Source organism: Platichthys flesus, chromosome 3 (assembly GCF_949316205.1).
Source record: "Platichthys flesus chromosome 3, fPlaFle2.1, whole genome shotgun sequence".
Taxonomy (NCBI): Eukaryota; Metazoa; Chordata; class Actinopteri; order Pleuronectiformes; family Pleuronectidae; genus Platichthys; species Platichthys flesus.
The window spans coordinates 20,844,447-20,860,672 of record NC_084947.1 but is presented as its reverse complement, the minus strand read 5'-3'; the positions used below and the strand labels follow the sequence as shown (position 1 = coordinate 20,860,672).

Below are 16,226 nucleotides of genomic sequence, written 5' to 3'. Positions count from 1 at the left end.
TTGCCTCCTGCAGCGGCATCAGAGGTGAGGTGGAGACTGATAACTTACATGCTTTACGGATCAGAGAGCAAAAAAAAAACAACAAAAACACGTGGGGACACATCTCCGCTCACATTTTTCACAGTTCACTGACTACGCTGTATATCTTATCAAAGCGGGCCCAAAGACGGCTCCTGAATATTCATGGTTTGTGCCTCTGAACGTCAGGACGCAGCGGCGGCTCTTCCTCCCTCGCAGAGCGCGCACAGGGGCTGGGGAGGAGGAGGAGGAGGAGGAGGAGGAGGAGGAGGAGGAGAGACAGCATGCCAGAGCCCGGCCACATCTCTCCCAGCGCCACCGAGCATCGGTATCGTCTGACAGCGTCCGAGGGCAAATCTGCTCTCGGCAACTCGTCCTGCTCCTCTGCGCAACCGATCAGGGCAGAGACCATGGACTGACGGAGGGCAACCAGAGAGAGACAGAGCGAGAGAAACGCCGCCTTGTTTTTGGAGCATGCACATATTGTGTGGACATACGCTCCTCTTGATCATATGTGCAAGAGCGCACTGCACGGATCGAGTGACCACAACGCTTCCGAGAAAAGGGATGCCACAGCAGAGCAGTGATAGAAGCAGGATGCTTCGGTTGTTTCAGTGCATCTCCTGTAAGAAGGACGAGGCATTCTGGGGCTGATAGGATCTGGCGACTTCTCACGTTGCAGAGAGGGAGGAGATGTTTGTGCAACTGCCATAGGCTGTTCAAAGAGGATGCATGCCTCCCGCGGCGTCGTGTCTCGCTTGTAACATGTAGCTGGAGGGACGGCAGAGAGTGCGCAGCTGTTTCTCGGCCACTGAAGCCCCAGCAGACGCGTCCGCAGAGCGCGTTGTGCCGCCAGAAACCTTCCCCACCTTGAACTTTCCTGCTCCGGAGCGTGATGCGGGAGCGCAGCCTCCCGAGCTGTCCGCGGTGCTGAACGCGTCCCTCCACCCGCACCGGGTCTGCGCGAGTTGACCTTCCCTTCCACCGAGCAGGCAAACCAGCCTCCTGCACCATCCCGCAGCGAGGTGCAAGAAAGCAGGCCACCCCGCACATGGACAGCTGCTGGGCTTGACTGGGTCAGCCACGACCGCCGATTCTCTTTCATGGCTGTGGCACGCAAAATCAAAACTTTGCTGACCGTCAACATCTTGGTGTTCGTGGGGATTATCCTGTTCTCGGTGTACTGCAGGATCCAGGACCGATCCGACGAGCTCATCCAGCTGGGGCGCATCTCTGACCAGAGGCTGCGAGCCAGGAATGGCAAAGTTTCCAACTTGGTGGACAGGCAGTCTATTCTGCAGAGGCTGGAGAGGCTGGAGGATGTGGTCTACAACCAGTTAAACGGTAGGATGTGACTTGAAACAAACTATAACCTGCTGGTGATGAAGTCAGCGAAGAAGTATTATATACCCCCGTACAGACACTTTGTGATGGCTTGAGAAATCCCAAAGGTGCATATATTCAGTCTGGTCAGTTTCCCATAAACCAGTAGTATATGAACTTTTATGTTTTTAAAATCAGCTTATCTTTGCACATGGAGCACTGTGCCCCTGAAGCTCGGACCTGTCTTGTTAAGGAGCAAATGAAGCAGGGTGATGGATAAGAGTGCAATACATATATGTGCCTCGACCCTTTGTATTGATAGACTTTACTGGGCTGTTACTTTAATAGCCTATCAGACTGTGTCACCCTTAACCCATAATTGACTTGTTTTAAACTTAACATAAACTTTAAGCTTTAAGTATTGATGCGTGTTAGTTCTGCATCCCACAGAGCAAGTCTCTCCCTCTCTGTGTCCGTTCCTGTCTTTTCTTTGAAGGCACTGCTGCTCCTGAAACATATCAGATTTAACAAGCCGTCTGAGTTTTGAAGGAGAGCCTAATGTAATGGCTCCATAACGGAATGAAAGCCTTGTATTTCATTACATGGCCATTAGTCTGTGAGGCAGATTTTTTTTTCTGGTCTCCTCGGCAGAGCAGCAATATTTGAAATCAAGTCACATCCAGTACGACTCTGTGTTCCTGCACGGTGGTATTCTCCTGGGGGAAATCCACGCAAATCCAACTGTCAAAGATGCAAACTGGTGTTTGTTTGGCATTGACCCACACAGATGTAGGAAAACACTGAAAAGGATGCAGTGCTTGAAATACCCAATGTTTATTCACTATTAGGAACATAAAGACATTATTTCAATCAAGGTTTAATTACATCAGTGATGCAAACAAACCTTCAACATGCATAAGAATTGTAAGAATCACATCAAGCATCATTCTACCATGCATTACAATAATATTTACTATATTTAAGTACATTTACTTTAAGATTACCATCACCTAAATTTGAAAAAAAAGCCCAAGAGGTGGTTTTCATTTCATGCTATTGAACACCAATACTCCAAAACCTAAACACATGCTGTTTCTTTTCGTATATTTGAATCCTTATGTCAATGAATCAGCTAATGGTAAAGCTTCAATTATTTAAAAAATTACAGAGAGAATGTTTTTTTTACATTTCAGTAGATCCACTGAAAAATATTTTTTCCGTCTTGTATATGTATAAACATTTTAAAAACAGGTCTTTACCATGTACCACTGCCTTCTACTACTACTTCATTTATGTTCATGGATGTGAGTTTAAAGGGCAAATAACATGCAACTTAAAAATACTAATCTATAGCTGACAGAAGAGAACATGGATAAACTCTCTGTTATTCCTGCTGAGGTCATTGTTTTTGTCAAAGAGGCTTTTTTAAATTGGTCGTGGTTTGTGGACTGCGCAGAGCTGACAGGATATTGAGGCTAAGTGGCATAATTTTCTCCCACTGTCGTGACCGGCTGCTTTGGTGACAAGCTTCAAGACAGTGTCAGCGGTGTTATATGAGAATACCAGAGAAAGGCTTTACTACATTACAGCACAAACACATCCTAATGGAGTCAAACTCCTCACCCACTGGCATTTCAATTCCAAATGGCCAACCCCTCACATCCTTCAGTTAGAGCCATACCGTCTTCTCCTCCAGCCGAGTAACGAGGACTCAGCCCTGTTTCTCCATTGTGCTCCGTGGTGAAATGTTGCCGCTGTGCAAAGTGTTGCTGATTGATTTTAAATTCTTTCAGTAAAGTTGGTTTCTATTTACTGGCTCACCATTCTCTCCTGGGAAATAGTGAGCTTGTCATTTGGTGTAAATTGCAGGCTTCACTAGCTCAGGATGAAGGGGGACTGTGAGGGATGGGGCAGTGGAAGAGGAGGCCATTTTTTCTGGTGTGCTGGAATTGTATGCTGGTCCTCATTAAAGGTCTTGATCCACAGTTTAACCTCCACAGCCCAAAAAGTACTTAAAAAATCGCTCTAAAATCATTTTATTTTCAGTGGAAGCGACAGTATCTCGCTCAGACTGAGTGTAATGTGAGAAGCAAGATGATCGACAGTCCATTTGACTCTTTTCCCAGCCTTCAGCGGTAAAGGACGTTTCACTGCTTTTTGGACCAAAAACCGTGCGGCTGCAGATTCGTATTTTTTCGCCCTGCGTGCTCATGATACTATGCCCGAGCTTCAGCAGCTATTGAGGGTCACTCTGTCACTTTGAGTTATGCTTGGCATCTGGCATCCACCCAGCAGGCATTTCCTCTCAAAAAGCACAATTCATCCTTTCAGTCACTTTTCTTTATACAGAGACAATCCAATAGAGTCAGTCGAGCCCATACAGTGGTTCTGCTGTGGGACAGAAACAGTGCGTGCGTTTGTGCAGGATTCATATAGGAATGAAAGTACACAGAACGTTCTTAACATGTACTTGGGAGAGCTGAAATGTCTTTGAGTTCCATCAGTTTGTCTCAGGCAATGTTTGAGTGGCTGCACTGTAAAACATGCATTTGCAGAAACTCCTAATTGAAATGTTCCCCTTGAGTGTAAACTGGAACGCATGCATCTCTTTGAGGGGGAGAACAGAACTTATTGTGTCTGTGTATTTTAATGATGATTAGTTTAGTCACATTGGTTATGCAAAATTTACCTGGAAAAGTGATAAAAAAGAAAACTCTTTAATATAATGCGTTTTGAGAAGTACATAAAGACATGTACCTACACGTCGATAGAAAGACAAAAATAAACAAAATTATAAAGTACATTTGTATGCCCATGTATGCATTTTATGTATACAAAAAACACAGGGTTGTATCAAATGTTTAGAAGTGAGACAACCAGAGATCTGACAAAATATATATTTTGAGTATAGATGCATATAAGCTAATTACTTGATATGTAATAATTAAAGGTTACTTTATGTGCCGGAAAGCCAGAGGTGCCCAAACTGTAAGTGTGGTACAGCCCCCATTTCAAGTCACGGTCCTTGACCTTATCACCGAACCTATTAGATAATCGTTCTGAAAGGCAGCCAGGTGACCAAGAGACGTGTGCCACATGAAGCTGACAATGCCGAAGAGGCTTTCCAAGCTTTTACCAAAAGCATCCTTCCTATCAAGCCGTTTTCCCCCGAGGATGACGGTAAAATTAGGTCAGAAAGACGGACGGAGAAAGTCTGCAGAAAGTCAGGAGGCTCCCACTCGATCCCTGGAGTTCAGTGCAAGTCTGCAAGCAGCTTATGAGAAGAGTTTGCCAGTGGTAGATTTAAGTTAAATAATTCAGCGGGGTCACCCAAGATAAATAGACTGGAGGAAAAAGAGATATTCGTTGTCATAATGAAAACTTTATAAGTCCATGTAGCTGGGAGACTGCCTGGCCCCATCTCCTGCCTTCCAGTCAACATATGTGTACAAGACAACAGAAGCTTGTGGAGGAATATATCATGACAGATGCTACATTCAGTGTCATTCTAAGAAAGATAATTGATATCCACCATTTACAAACAATAACCACAGGTACAATTGTCCGTGTAATTTTGGTTACATAATTTCTTTGACTGTGGCAATGAGTATCCAGAAGTGCACACACACAGGCTGGAAACATTTGCTTGCGGTCGCAATCCCTCCATGATTTGTCTTGAGCTCTTTAATGGGATCCTTAATCATTTCCTCATATCCCAGGTCAGTGGCCCCTTTTCCTAAATCACGCACGGACCACAAATTGTGTTCTATGGCCACTGGGGACAGCAATGGCGAGAGGAGGACTCGCTGCACCAATAACTATTACCATGTCCGGCAGTGATATGAAGTAATTGCCCATTCCCTTTGTTGTTTATTGCCGACCAATGGCGAGCAATGAGAGCTAAAGTAACGTCCAATTAGATCTGAATGACATAAAGAAGCGTGAGAATTTGTCTTTTATCGTGGTGTGATGGATAGTGGCTGGGCTCCCATTGAGAAAACAACAGTGAAGCTTTATCAGTTGCTCATTCGACGAATAAACAGGCAACATGAAGGTTATCAGTGGTGCCGCTTTGCCGGGGACACCATTGTCTCTTGGAAATCAGATGAGGGGGTTTTAAGCTTGTTAACAAGCTTATGAAGCAGCGTTGAGACCCTACGTACTGCATTAGATAGCAAATAGCTCCTCACCTGGGTCTCACCTGCTGCAGCTTTCGTGAGTGACCTGTCTAAATGAACAGTCTGCACAAATAAGATCTGCTTCCATTATCCAGGGAGAGAGCGAAATGCATTTTTTAACATTGGAGCTTGACTCATTGGGATTTTGTAGGTCGATGCTGATATGCTCATTTTAAAATCCAACTAAATGGGCTGATGTTCAGTCAGTGCAGAGAAAACACGATAAGAGAATTAGTTCACTGCCTGCTAAATCTTGACAACCTCCGTCACTGTTGCTACGTCTCTCAGGCTTTCTCTTTATGCACAGCGCAGTAATAACAGTGGCAGACTTCCCACTCGGAATTTCTCAGTCATTATTGAAACAGTGGGTCTTTGATTTCAGACAGGTAGACATGAGCCGGCTTATTATTTCAGGCTGACAACCCTCGATTTTGCCGACAGAAATGACACCTGTCGCCTCCGGGCTTCCCTGGCACAATGAGGACTGCTCCTGAAATAATGGTCTTATAATAATATCTCAACAGATATTGCTATTAGCGAGAGGATGTGCCGCTCTTCGGGTTACACCCCTCTGCCCGCTGCTGGATGTGTCATTGCTGGAGATCCGCCGCTGTCCCACAGCTCGCGGTCACACCGAGGTGCTTGTCATCAGCCATGCATGTCACTCCCGGCCGTTTCCCAGCGCGTAGGTGCTGATGGGATGGCAGCCTCACAGGCCCAGCTGCGGTGCCAGATAGGCTTCTTATCTGTAATGCCCAATTATGGCAAAGAATCCAACGCTGTTTATATGCTAAACCTGCCGGGGCAGAGACTCGATGAGAAATGTCACACTCCCTCCCTCGCTCTCCTCCATAGACACTTGATGCTTAGACTGTATCTTAATGATACACATCGGCATGTGACTATATGCTATTGTGCAGTGTGTATTCACGCCGGCTGCAGGGACACCACATCGCAGGACGGCGAGGCCTGATGAAATGAAATATATTCCGATAATGATATGCAGATGAGGCTGTTGTCCACGGAGGAGGTTCAGAAAGGGATAAGAATCAATTCTTCTCAGCCTTTAGGAAGGATGATAATTAATTCAGCGGCTCACCTGACAATCAGCCACAGATGGAGCGAGCGCTCGTCTTATTCACACCACCGGCCTGGAGTCATGCAGTGATTACAATGCCACCATTAAAAGATGACATCCGATGAAGGAGGGCGTAGAGGTCAGCTTCTCAGGCCCAACATCTAATGATGTAAATGGTTTTTTTATTGTGTTTCTGGCAGTGATTGTTTATCCAGATTGCGTTTTTACATAACTGGGATATAAGCAGATACAAACACTTCGTTAAGAAATGAGCAGATGATGCATCTTTAACAGATGAAAATGTTTGATATTGATATTATACAGTCAGGTTTGATCAGTCAGTTGGATCGACACAAGAAATAGAAAACCATATCTTCCTCATAAGGGACTCTTACCACAGAGTTAACAGAGAGAGAGAGTTATCAGTTTCAGACTTCTGTGATATTAAAGTTACAGTGAAAGAGGAACTAGTAACAGTCAATGCTGCCTAAAATTCCACGGTACTGTTGTAAATGTAAAGAAATATTGGGAAATAAGTTTGTTATCTACAGCTCCAATCTCCTTCACTTGAACAGTGAAGTCGGCTGGATCAACGCTGGAGAATGATTCATGACTTTGCAAGAATGTAAAAGAACCAGCTGTAGCCACAGAGTGTATGTAAACGACTAAAGCATCGCCTCAGCTGTTGTGAACAGTTTCACTAATAGTAGCAGTTGGATTTCATCTCAGTAATTTCAATCCAATTTAAGGCTAACTTGGATTGAAACCCCCTGGTGCAACATTTTGTCTGGACGGGCGGAAAGATGTTTGGAAATGATGATAGACACTCACAACCAATTGCTGATGGGGTCTTTTCATTCATGCAAGGCCTTCACTGACTTGTCAGCCTCCTTTCACGAGATCCCCCCTCCAGAACAACTTTTTACACATGGAGGAGAAAAACTACTTGTCATGGCAATAGACACGTGTGCCTAGCGTATGTGAGTGCTCAGGTGATGTGTGTTTTCAGGTGGGTTGGTATGAACAGGGATTGACACTGATCTGGAGCCAAAACACTGGTGTGGACAAGAATCGTTTGAGTTGGATATCACAGTTTAAGATTCAAGATTCAAGATTCAAGATTCAAGATTCAAGATTCAAGATTCAACATTCAAGATTCAAGATTTTGATTTTCAAATGCACAGCAATAACATCAAGCAGTCGCTGGCTGAAATGCTTGAGTCACAGGCTCTCTTCTAGCAATGCTCAAGTAATTACAACCAAAAAAATAAAATTAAATAGAAATAGTATAAAATAGAATAAAATAGAATATCAATCATTTCAAATAGAAAATAAAATATATATATTTAAATATATATAATGTAGCCTAAGTTTGTAATGACCTCTTCTATTTCCATGGATAACCGATTTTTTTAGTGTATTGGAAAAATGACTTGGTGTAGTGGAAAATAGCAAAGTGTGGTTGAAACCTATTTGATAGTTTTAAGAGTAACTTTTTGCATACCTGTCTAAGACTCCATGACCTGAAATGTTTATGACCTGAAACCTGTATGACCTTTCCATATACTTGTTTGACCTTTCCATTACTTACTGACTGTCCAAAGAACCCAATGGAAATGTATGCAAATCATTTATTCCTGTGCTTTAGTTCCTGTCTTAAAGTACCCTACAGAACCAGTCTGGATTGGTTTCAGAGAGAAAGCCCTAAGTCCTCCTATATAGGATCTGTGTATTAGACTGTTCTCCATCTTCACTCTGAGATCCTTGTGGTTTCCCTGTGTTGATCCTTTCTGCAGAAAGCCCCTTATTAAATACACGTAGAGAACTTTGTTGTTTCCAGCCTCTCGTATCTCCAGATTTCCATCACATAAGCTAAGCCATATGAGCAAAGAAGATGAATGAAATGTGGCACATTAATTGTCAATAGCACATCACTGTTTTCTTAATTGATGTGTGTTATTAGAATATGATGTTATACTGTGTGAACAGCTAAACATACGAAGAGTTTAAAGTGCAGTTGGAAACAGGTGGACATAGGACAGGTGTTGATGATTCTTAATATTTCATTTGAACAGTTTGTATTAACTTATCAAACGGAGTGAGTAGCACCCTTTGTAATTACACTTATTAGACCTTAGATGCTTTGGATTCAACAATAGCAATATTGACTAACCAGGATTTTAATGTGGCCCTCCACTAATGCAGTATTTAGTTAAAGAGATGAGGCTGAGTCCGGTTTCAGGAAGAAACAACAGCATCAAAAGTTTTTAGCTGTGAATCCTGAAAACACGTTAAACAGAGCTTCTTGAAAAGTCTTACTGGGACACCACAGGCTAGTTGATGTTTACAAAACTAAAGAATAACCCTTGATAACTGGTAATAGATGAATGTCCCGCCTCTGCTCTTTGTGCACTGTGTATCCACAATGCTGTTCTGGCATTTTCAAGCAAGCTTCGGCCTGTGACCTAAAAGGACAGCACCCCGTTGTTTTTAGATAATTAAAAAGTCCTTTGCAACCGATTTCCAAATCAGAGCTGTTGTCCTCCTGACATGCCTGCTGTCGCTCCGAGTGGTGCTCCTGGCTGTAATGAAGCTCATCCAGCGGCTCCCCATATTTCATAGATTTGTTTTCGCCTTTGAAGGTTCGGAGCCTCTCCAGAACGAGTAGTTTTTCTCGTCTTGAACAGATCTCTCAATCCCCCCCGTACTCCTCTCACCATCAATATTTAGAGCTGCGCTGCATCAGTTTGGACACACATAAATCCACTCCTGCTCTTAAATCATTCATTAAAATGAGGGTAGGGAGGTGTAGGGGGTCATCTTTGAATTTGACGCTCTATCTTATAAAGGCCAAATCGGACACATTCTGAAGGTTACTGTATAATGCAGAGATGTTGCGACTTAAATGTGTCATGTCCGGGTGATTGTGACAAACGGATTGCGAGGACAGATGTATCCCTAGACACAATGAGATTTAAATTGTCGCCTGACGGTTTGAGGCTTTGCTTGGGAATGCAGCCTGAGTGGACGAAGCAGATGTTGGGCTGTAATTGCTTTGCAGTGGGATCATGTTACGGTGGTGTTCAGAAGGCGAGCTCGATCGGAAATAGCACACGGAAGAACACTTCGCAGGGAATTCACGGAAGTTTGGAAAATTGTGTCGACAAATACAAAAGCAATGTGGGCTTTCAGTCATTGCCATCATTTTTTTTTTTTTACTAGCACAGAACAGGCCGTTTACTGGATGCTTTTATACAAAGTGCCCCTCAGGATCATGTGTACATACATTTTTAACTCACGCAGTTAGAGGAACTGAGCTCTTTGTTCTTATAGAATAATGCTCAGATGTACACGGTCCAATTATTCCCTCTCAAGAAATGTGGTAAAAGCTTCTATTTTTGTTTTTGTGCACAGTTCGGTTTTGGATTAAAAAGAAGCTGATCTGTAAAAATGCATCTGCAGATTGATTCATGCATATTCACTTTTCTGTCTTCTTTTTGCAAGAAGTGGAAAAACATAAAATATCCGACAGAATAATTAAACCACTCAAAAGATCGACCAGGTATTTTCAAAAATAGGATTTAACAAGACCTACGCTATAAGAGATCTCTACCAAAGATCCCTAAGACTTTACATTTAAAGTGAGAAACAGCATCAATGTGCAGCAGAACTGTTTTAACTCCTCAGCATTAAGTTAGCTTTTTAGAATATTTTAATGTACAGACAGCTGATTCATGACCAACTTTCAGCTATTATTCTGTGAGTGTCCTTCGTTGCTCATCCCATAATGGAATTTCAATCAGGCAGAGGAAGTGGCAGCCTGACGAAAGAAAAATAACACAGTGACCATAACAGAAAGCTGACAGCCATTGTCCTGCTTCCAAGATTCATGCAGCGACAGAGAGGTCCTCCAGACTTGAGTCTCCGGCTCTGGAGGGTATTTGTGTGTGTGTGTGTGTGTGTGTGTGACATGGGCTGCTATGCCAGATGGCGCATCCGTGACGTGAACCCCACCCATACTTGTCAAAATGCCACCACACGGGCTGGTGTGGGCCACGGCAAATCCCACTCGCAGGAAGAAGCCAGTTTGCCACCGTTCAGCTCCGATTACAAATCTTCCGTGGCACCCGAAGATTTGAGGCCATCCAAATATGGTGATTACTCTGCAGTTCCTGGAGGGGCTGAAGCTGAGCCCTTCATCGGTGCACGCTGTTCACTTACTGTCTTTGTGTCCATCTGTTGATGCGGTGAACAGACGCAGCTTGATTCTTCTGTAGAGGCCACACTGGATGCTGGGCTCAAACGGCAATTATCTGATGTTATCCTGCAGTTTTGTGGAAGTTTAGATTGTCAAACAATAATACAGTCTAACAGAGTCAGACAGGGTCATTCATAGTAAATAGTATATTCTAGTCTTTAATTCAATGCTCCAATTTATATTCCATTTCATTTGTTTTATTGTTGGATTTTCTGCAAAAATAAGCAACAGTAGTTTGGTTTGTTTAATGACTAATGTCTCAATATTTTTGCAGGAATTCAACATATCTCTCCCTTTCTTTAGCCAACAGATGCTTTTTCTTTTATTCTGCATCACCACAGGAAAACCACTATACGGTTAAATGTACACTTTCATATAGACACTTCCATTGACCTGTAATGTTATATAATAGCCTTTTTACTACAACCTTACCCTTTTAACTTATTAGAAGGCTCCCAGCATTTTGACCAATTCTTTTATTTATTAACAGCAGTTTCGAAAAACAACTGAATATTTATGTAGTACCTCTCGGTTCTAAAATAAACTGAGCTCGATAAACAAACTGCACCATTTGCTTTTAATGTGTGATTAATGATGTGTATTTTATATTTATTTTTATTTGCTCTTTTCTGCTTTTTACATATATTAAGTGTCTTTTGGCATCATTATAACCACTATACACTATGAAATGTCGAATTATCCAATATGAAGTTTTAAATCAGGTATGCTATAAGAAACTATTTGGCGTTTTCCTTTTTGACACTGCGACCCGTTTTTCTCCTTTTTCGTTCTGAAGCTGGTCTCTGTCGCTGACGCAAAGTGACGTACTGAGAGTCCCAGATGTGAGACTCTTTGACGAGAGCAGTGTCGTTCTTTAAGTCTGACACATTAAATCCTGTGTTGAATGATGAAATATGACGGGGCTGACCGGGACACACACTGTATGAATATCCTCTTCAGGGTTGCAGTGGTGCCACTCACTGCTTGTATGATGCCTCTGTAATTAGACTTACAGAGCCCTGAGGAGCTCAGTGTGGCACCTGCTGGATCCTTATAGGAATAAATGTGTCTGTAAACATCAGTGATTCGTAAAACAACTAAACCCAATCAACTGAACTTATATGGCAGTGAGGCTTTAAAGCATCTGTGTCTGTCTGTGTCATATAAAGATGCCAGGTCAGATTTTTTTTTTTATGCTGGAGTAGTTCAATGATAACGTTTGTTTAGTTTCTGTAATTTTTGATGAAACATTTCAGGTAGTCTTTATTAATTTAGTTAATTTTCCCTTTTTCAGTTATTTTATTATTGTTCCTCCTCTTATAAATATTTGTGTATTATCCCAGTTAATTATCAATTAGAAATTTGATAGGATCAGGTGTATTTATCAGGACCAGATTTCAACCGTCCCAAGCATCACCTCGGTTATATAGTACAAGATAATTCTATATTTAAACAAGTAAAATATAATTGTACATGTTATTATAACTCACTCAGAATTATACGACTGATTTTATAGCTGTTTCACATAACATTACTTTAATGTGCAGTTCTGGGAAACAGAAGCTGCCATTACATTAGTGCCTGCTGGAGCACGGTGCGGTGTGAGCTCTTTTCACACCGTTAACGACATTTTGACAGCTTATGAAAATATAACGTGTCAGCCTTTAAGAAAACCGCAGGCTTATGGATTGTAATTCAGCAGTGTCTATCACTGACAATGTGACACTGTCGAGGCTGAACACAGCATTTGAACATTGGTGTTTTTAAACTGGTGAAACAAAATACCATTTCAAATGGGTAATCAGAGGAGACCATCACGAAAGCTCATGCTGCTAACCCTTGATGTTGAAGGTGACACCTTGGGAGGAAAAGACTTGTAACAATATGACAGACACTTCCGGCACCTCGAGGTGTTATAGCACCTGTAGAACTCCTACTGTGCCTCATCCCTCTATGATTGCAATGAAATGAACCTACTTTTTAAACCCACTGAGATCCACTTGCTAGTTAACAACATTGTAGTTATGAGTAAAGTGTTGTTGTATCTAAGTAGTTTAGTAGATACGCAGCATAGTGTACAAAGTTAAACTCTAATATTTTCATGCTGGATCATTACAGACTCATCCATCTGAAACTGAGAAAGGAAGTATTTTTAATTGTCAATCCAACTGAAACCGATTTTAACGATGAAAGACATAATTTGATTGTTGCAACCCAATCAACTCTGTAAAATGATTATAATCCTCCCATTAACAGCTCCATTCACAGTATAATGCATCATTAAAGGGATAGTCCATCTGAAAATGAAAATTCACTCATAATCTACTCACCACTGTGCCGATGGTCCACAAAACACTTTAGGAGTCTCAGGGGTAGACAGTGTTGGAGCCAACTCCAATACAATTGAAGTAAATGGTACCACATCTTCAGAACTAAAGTACGACAGAAGAAACCCAGATGCCTCCATGCGGCTCCTGTGTTGTGTCCAGGTGTCTATAGGCCCTGCCATTCAAATTTCACTCAAAATGGCTTCATTTAAAACATGTTCATACCCGGAGCTGCATTCACGTGCACACACAGCGCAATCTTCTGCCTCTATGCTCTCATCCAATAGTTCATGTGTAAAAGAAACTGAAAATGGAGCTGTGATTTGCAGATAAGCGTCTAAACGTTTCTTAAACTTGAGAAGATAAAAGATTCACTGAGAGGCTCAGGGAAGAAATGATTTTGTACATGGCCGCCTTTCATAATCAGTTGTAATGTTTTATTCCATTTTCCCTGTGAATAATATCAGCATGTATCTGTATTCACATGTATGATTGTTTTCGATTTATGGATTTGCCTTCTTCGAACCTGTTGGGTCTGTTTGTATGTGTTGTGCATTATCATGCAGGTTTCCTAGTTTGTTCTATTAAGTTTTATTTATTCAATATAGTCATCCTATTTTATATTTGTACTGAAAAACCCAATTTTGGTTATTCATGTTACTGTCATTATAATTTTTTTTGTCACAACTACACTTTTGTAATCTGCAAAGCTGTTACGATTACTTACACCCATTTTGAAAATATATATATATTATTACATTAATAAATATGAAAAGCAAAATGCAATGCAACTCCAGGTGTGATCACAATCCTAATCCGCTCACAGTGGATTTTGGAGATTGTCCCTCACATCTGATCACCCACTGACTGTTTCAGGCCTGCTCTACTGGACGTGACTCACAGCTGTGCACTATAAATTCTCTCTGGTCTCCATTGTTGGTCGGTGTGCCACTGAGCCTCCCAGCTTCTGCTCTGCCCTGCTTATCAGTGTGACGTCTGTGTCCATGTGGGTGTTTTGCAGCGTTTCCATTGACAGACAGTGTAATGATGCCCCGTGGATGAGCCCGGCGGCTCTCTAAGCTGCCATACACCAGTCTCCTCACACCACTTCAAAATGTCAATCAGCCTCCCCTCTGCACGACCTCTCTCCCCACCTGCCTGCCTGTTCTCTGTGTCGGCGTGTCTGCCTCTGCTTATGGCCGCGTACACCTGCGTGACTTTCTCTCTCTTGTGTTGTTTTCACGGCAGGTTTGGCAAAGCCCATGGGGCTGGTGGAGGGGCCCGGGGGCCTCGGCCAGGGGGGAGCCGCCGCCACTCTGGGAGAGGACAGCCACGACGCAGAGGGGAAGTACGAGGAGTACGGCTACAACGCTCAGCTCAGTGACCGCATCTCCCTGGACAGAAGCATCCCAGACTACAGGCCCAAAAAGTACGTCCACCTCCTCTTTCTTCTTCCATCTTCTCATGCACTTCTACCTACAGCTCTGCACCTGTCTCCCCCTCTGGCAGGGTCGATAATGTTCGAGAGACTTGCTCCTGCAAGGTTTGCCAGTTTAATCCCTGCAGCAGTTGATGCACCTCATTTACTTGATGGCACAAATTGTGTGGGAGGACATTTTGCCAGAGAATTGGCATTTTCATCATTTTCTTTATCCTCATCATTGTCTTTCTTGGTTTTTGCAGGCGTTTTGGTGACTCTCCAGATCATTTACTTTGCACAAACCAGAATTTTCTTTAAAGAAAAATCGGTTCTTCCCCCTCGAAAGACACCCAACCCAGAAGCAGTGTTGGAAATGGTTGAAAATAAAAAGAGTATGGTATAGGTATGCTCCTAATGAGACGTGTTCTACACTGGATCTTTTAAGTACAATGCTTTCCTCATTAATTTTAATTTAAGGCGCTGCATATTTAATATATGGCTTCATTTCTATTCAAGTACTCTTACGCTAAACAATGAAGCCAGTAGCCAGATGATGGGACGTACAGTATAGAACGTCACATGGATCAAACACGGCCTGACACTGGTTTCCATATGGAACACCAAAATGCAAATGTCACCCTTGTAAATTTAATGGCTGCCAGTGGTGCACATTCCTGTACACCTGGAGCTTTATGACATTCAATTTGCAGCGGCCGCCCTCAGTTTTCCAGAGGCACATGGCATGTATTGAAGTGTCTCAAACCCTGATGACATGAATGGGAGAGAAGTGCACGGTGAATATCTTTTGTGTCCTGCTTAATAACACATTTTAAATGAGTGCATTCCTGTCATGCTGGACATTGTTTTGCAATGGTTTGCTTATTATGTAAACATTAACATTTTGTGACCCCACTGGTGTGATTGGAGCCAATTTGTAACCCAGCATCCCTGATGAAATGTGCAAATGTGAAATATTCAAATTAGTCAATATTTCTGTTTCTCAGATATTGCTCCACCTCTGCGCCTCCTCATTAGGGAGACTCTCAGGGGGCCGCGGAGACCTGCGGGTAGGGGGTCACGTGATCTGGGACGAATGTTATGTTAAATTAAATGGGAAATGATCTAAATAATCCAATAGATATACTTTCGGACTTAATCATTTGATTTGATGTTTTTACCTTTTTACTACTATCACAATAGGCCGCCCTCTTTGTTATCTCATACGTCTCCAGTTAGGAAATTCTGTAACTGTCGGTGTAGCTAATATTGAGGGCATCCTTAATGTGGATGAAAACAATGATCAATAACTTTTTAAGGTGTGTGTAACCCTTATTTCTTGCTGCGTAGTTTTATGTAGTTACTTTGTTATGTGGCTTCTAAGGCGCTTATAATGTTTTTTCAAATAGTCAGTTATGCTCATGGCAGACTCCACTAAACCTGTTGTATACGTTACTTTCCAACTGGACCAATTTACACTCACATCTACACAATGGCACGTAAACATTTTTATAAAAGGGGGAGAGAGAGGACATCCAGGTCAGAACCCAACCAGCGCAACAGAAATCAATCTCAAGTTGGTTTATGACACTGATAATCATCCATCTTGTCCTTCACTGTCTCCCAT

General features: G+C 42.4%; 1 protein-coding gene across 1 annotated transcript in view; it reads left to right on the top strand.

Annotated features, from left to right (window-relative positions):
- Positions 1-356: 356 nt before the first annotated feature.
- galnt9 (polypeptide N-acetylgalactosaminyltransferase 9) overlaps positions 357-16,226 on the top strand; it is a 91,553-nt gene continuing 75,683 nt past the window's right edge. Inside the window, exons 1-2 of the mRNA XM_062380115.1 lie at positions 357-1,362; positions 14,431-14,611. Of these exons, the coding sequence (XP_062236099.1) occupies positions 1,122-1,362; positions 14,431-14,611 (422 nt within the window). The 5' untranslated portion in view covers positions 357-1,121. The remainder of the gene's footprint in view (positions 1,363-14,430; positions 14,612-16,226) is intronic.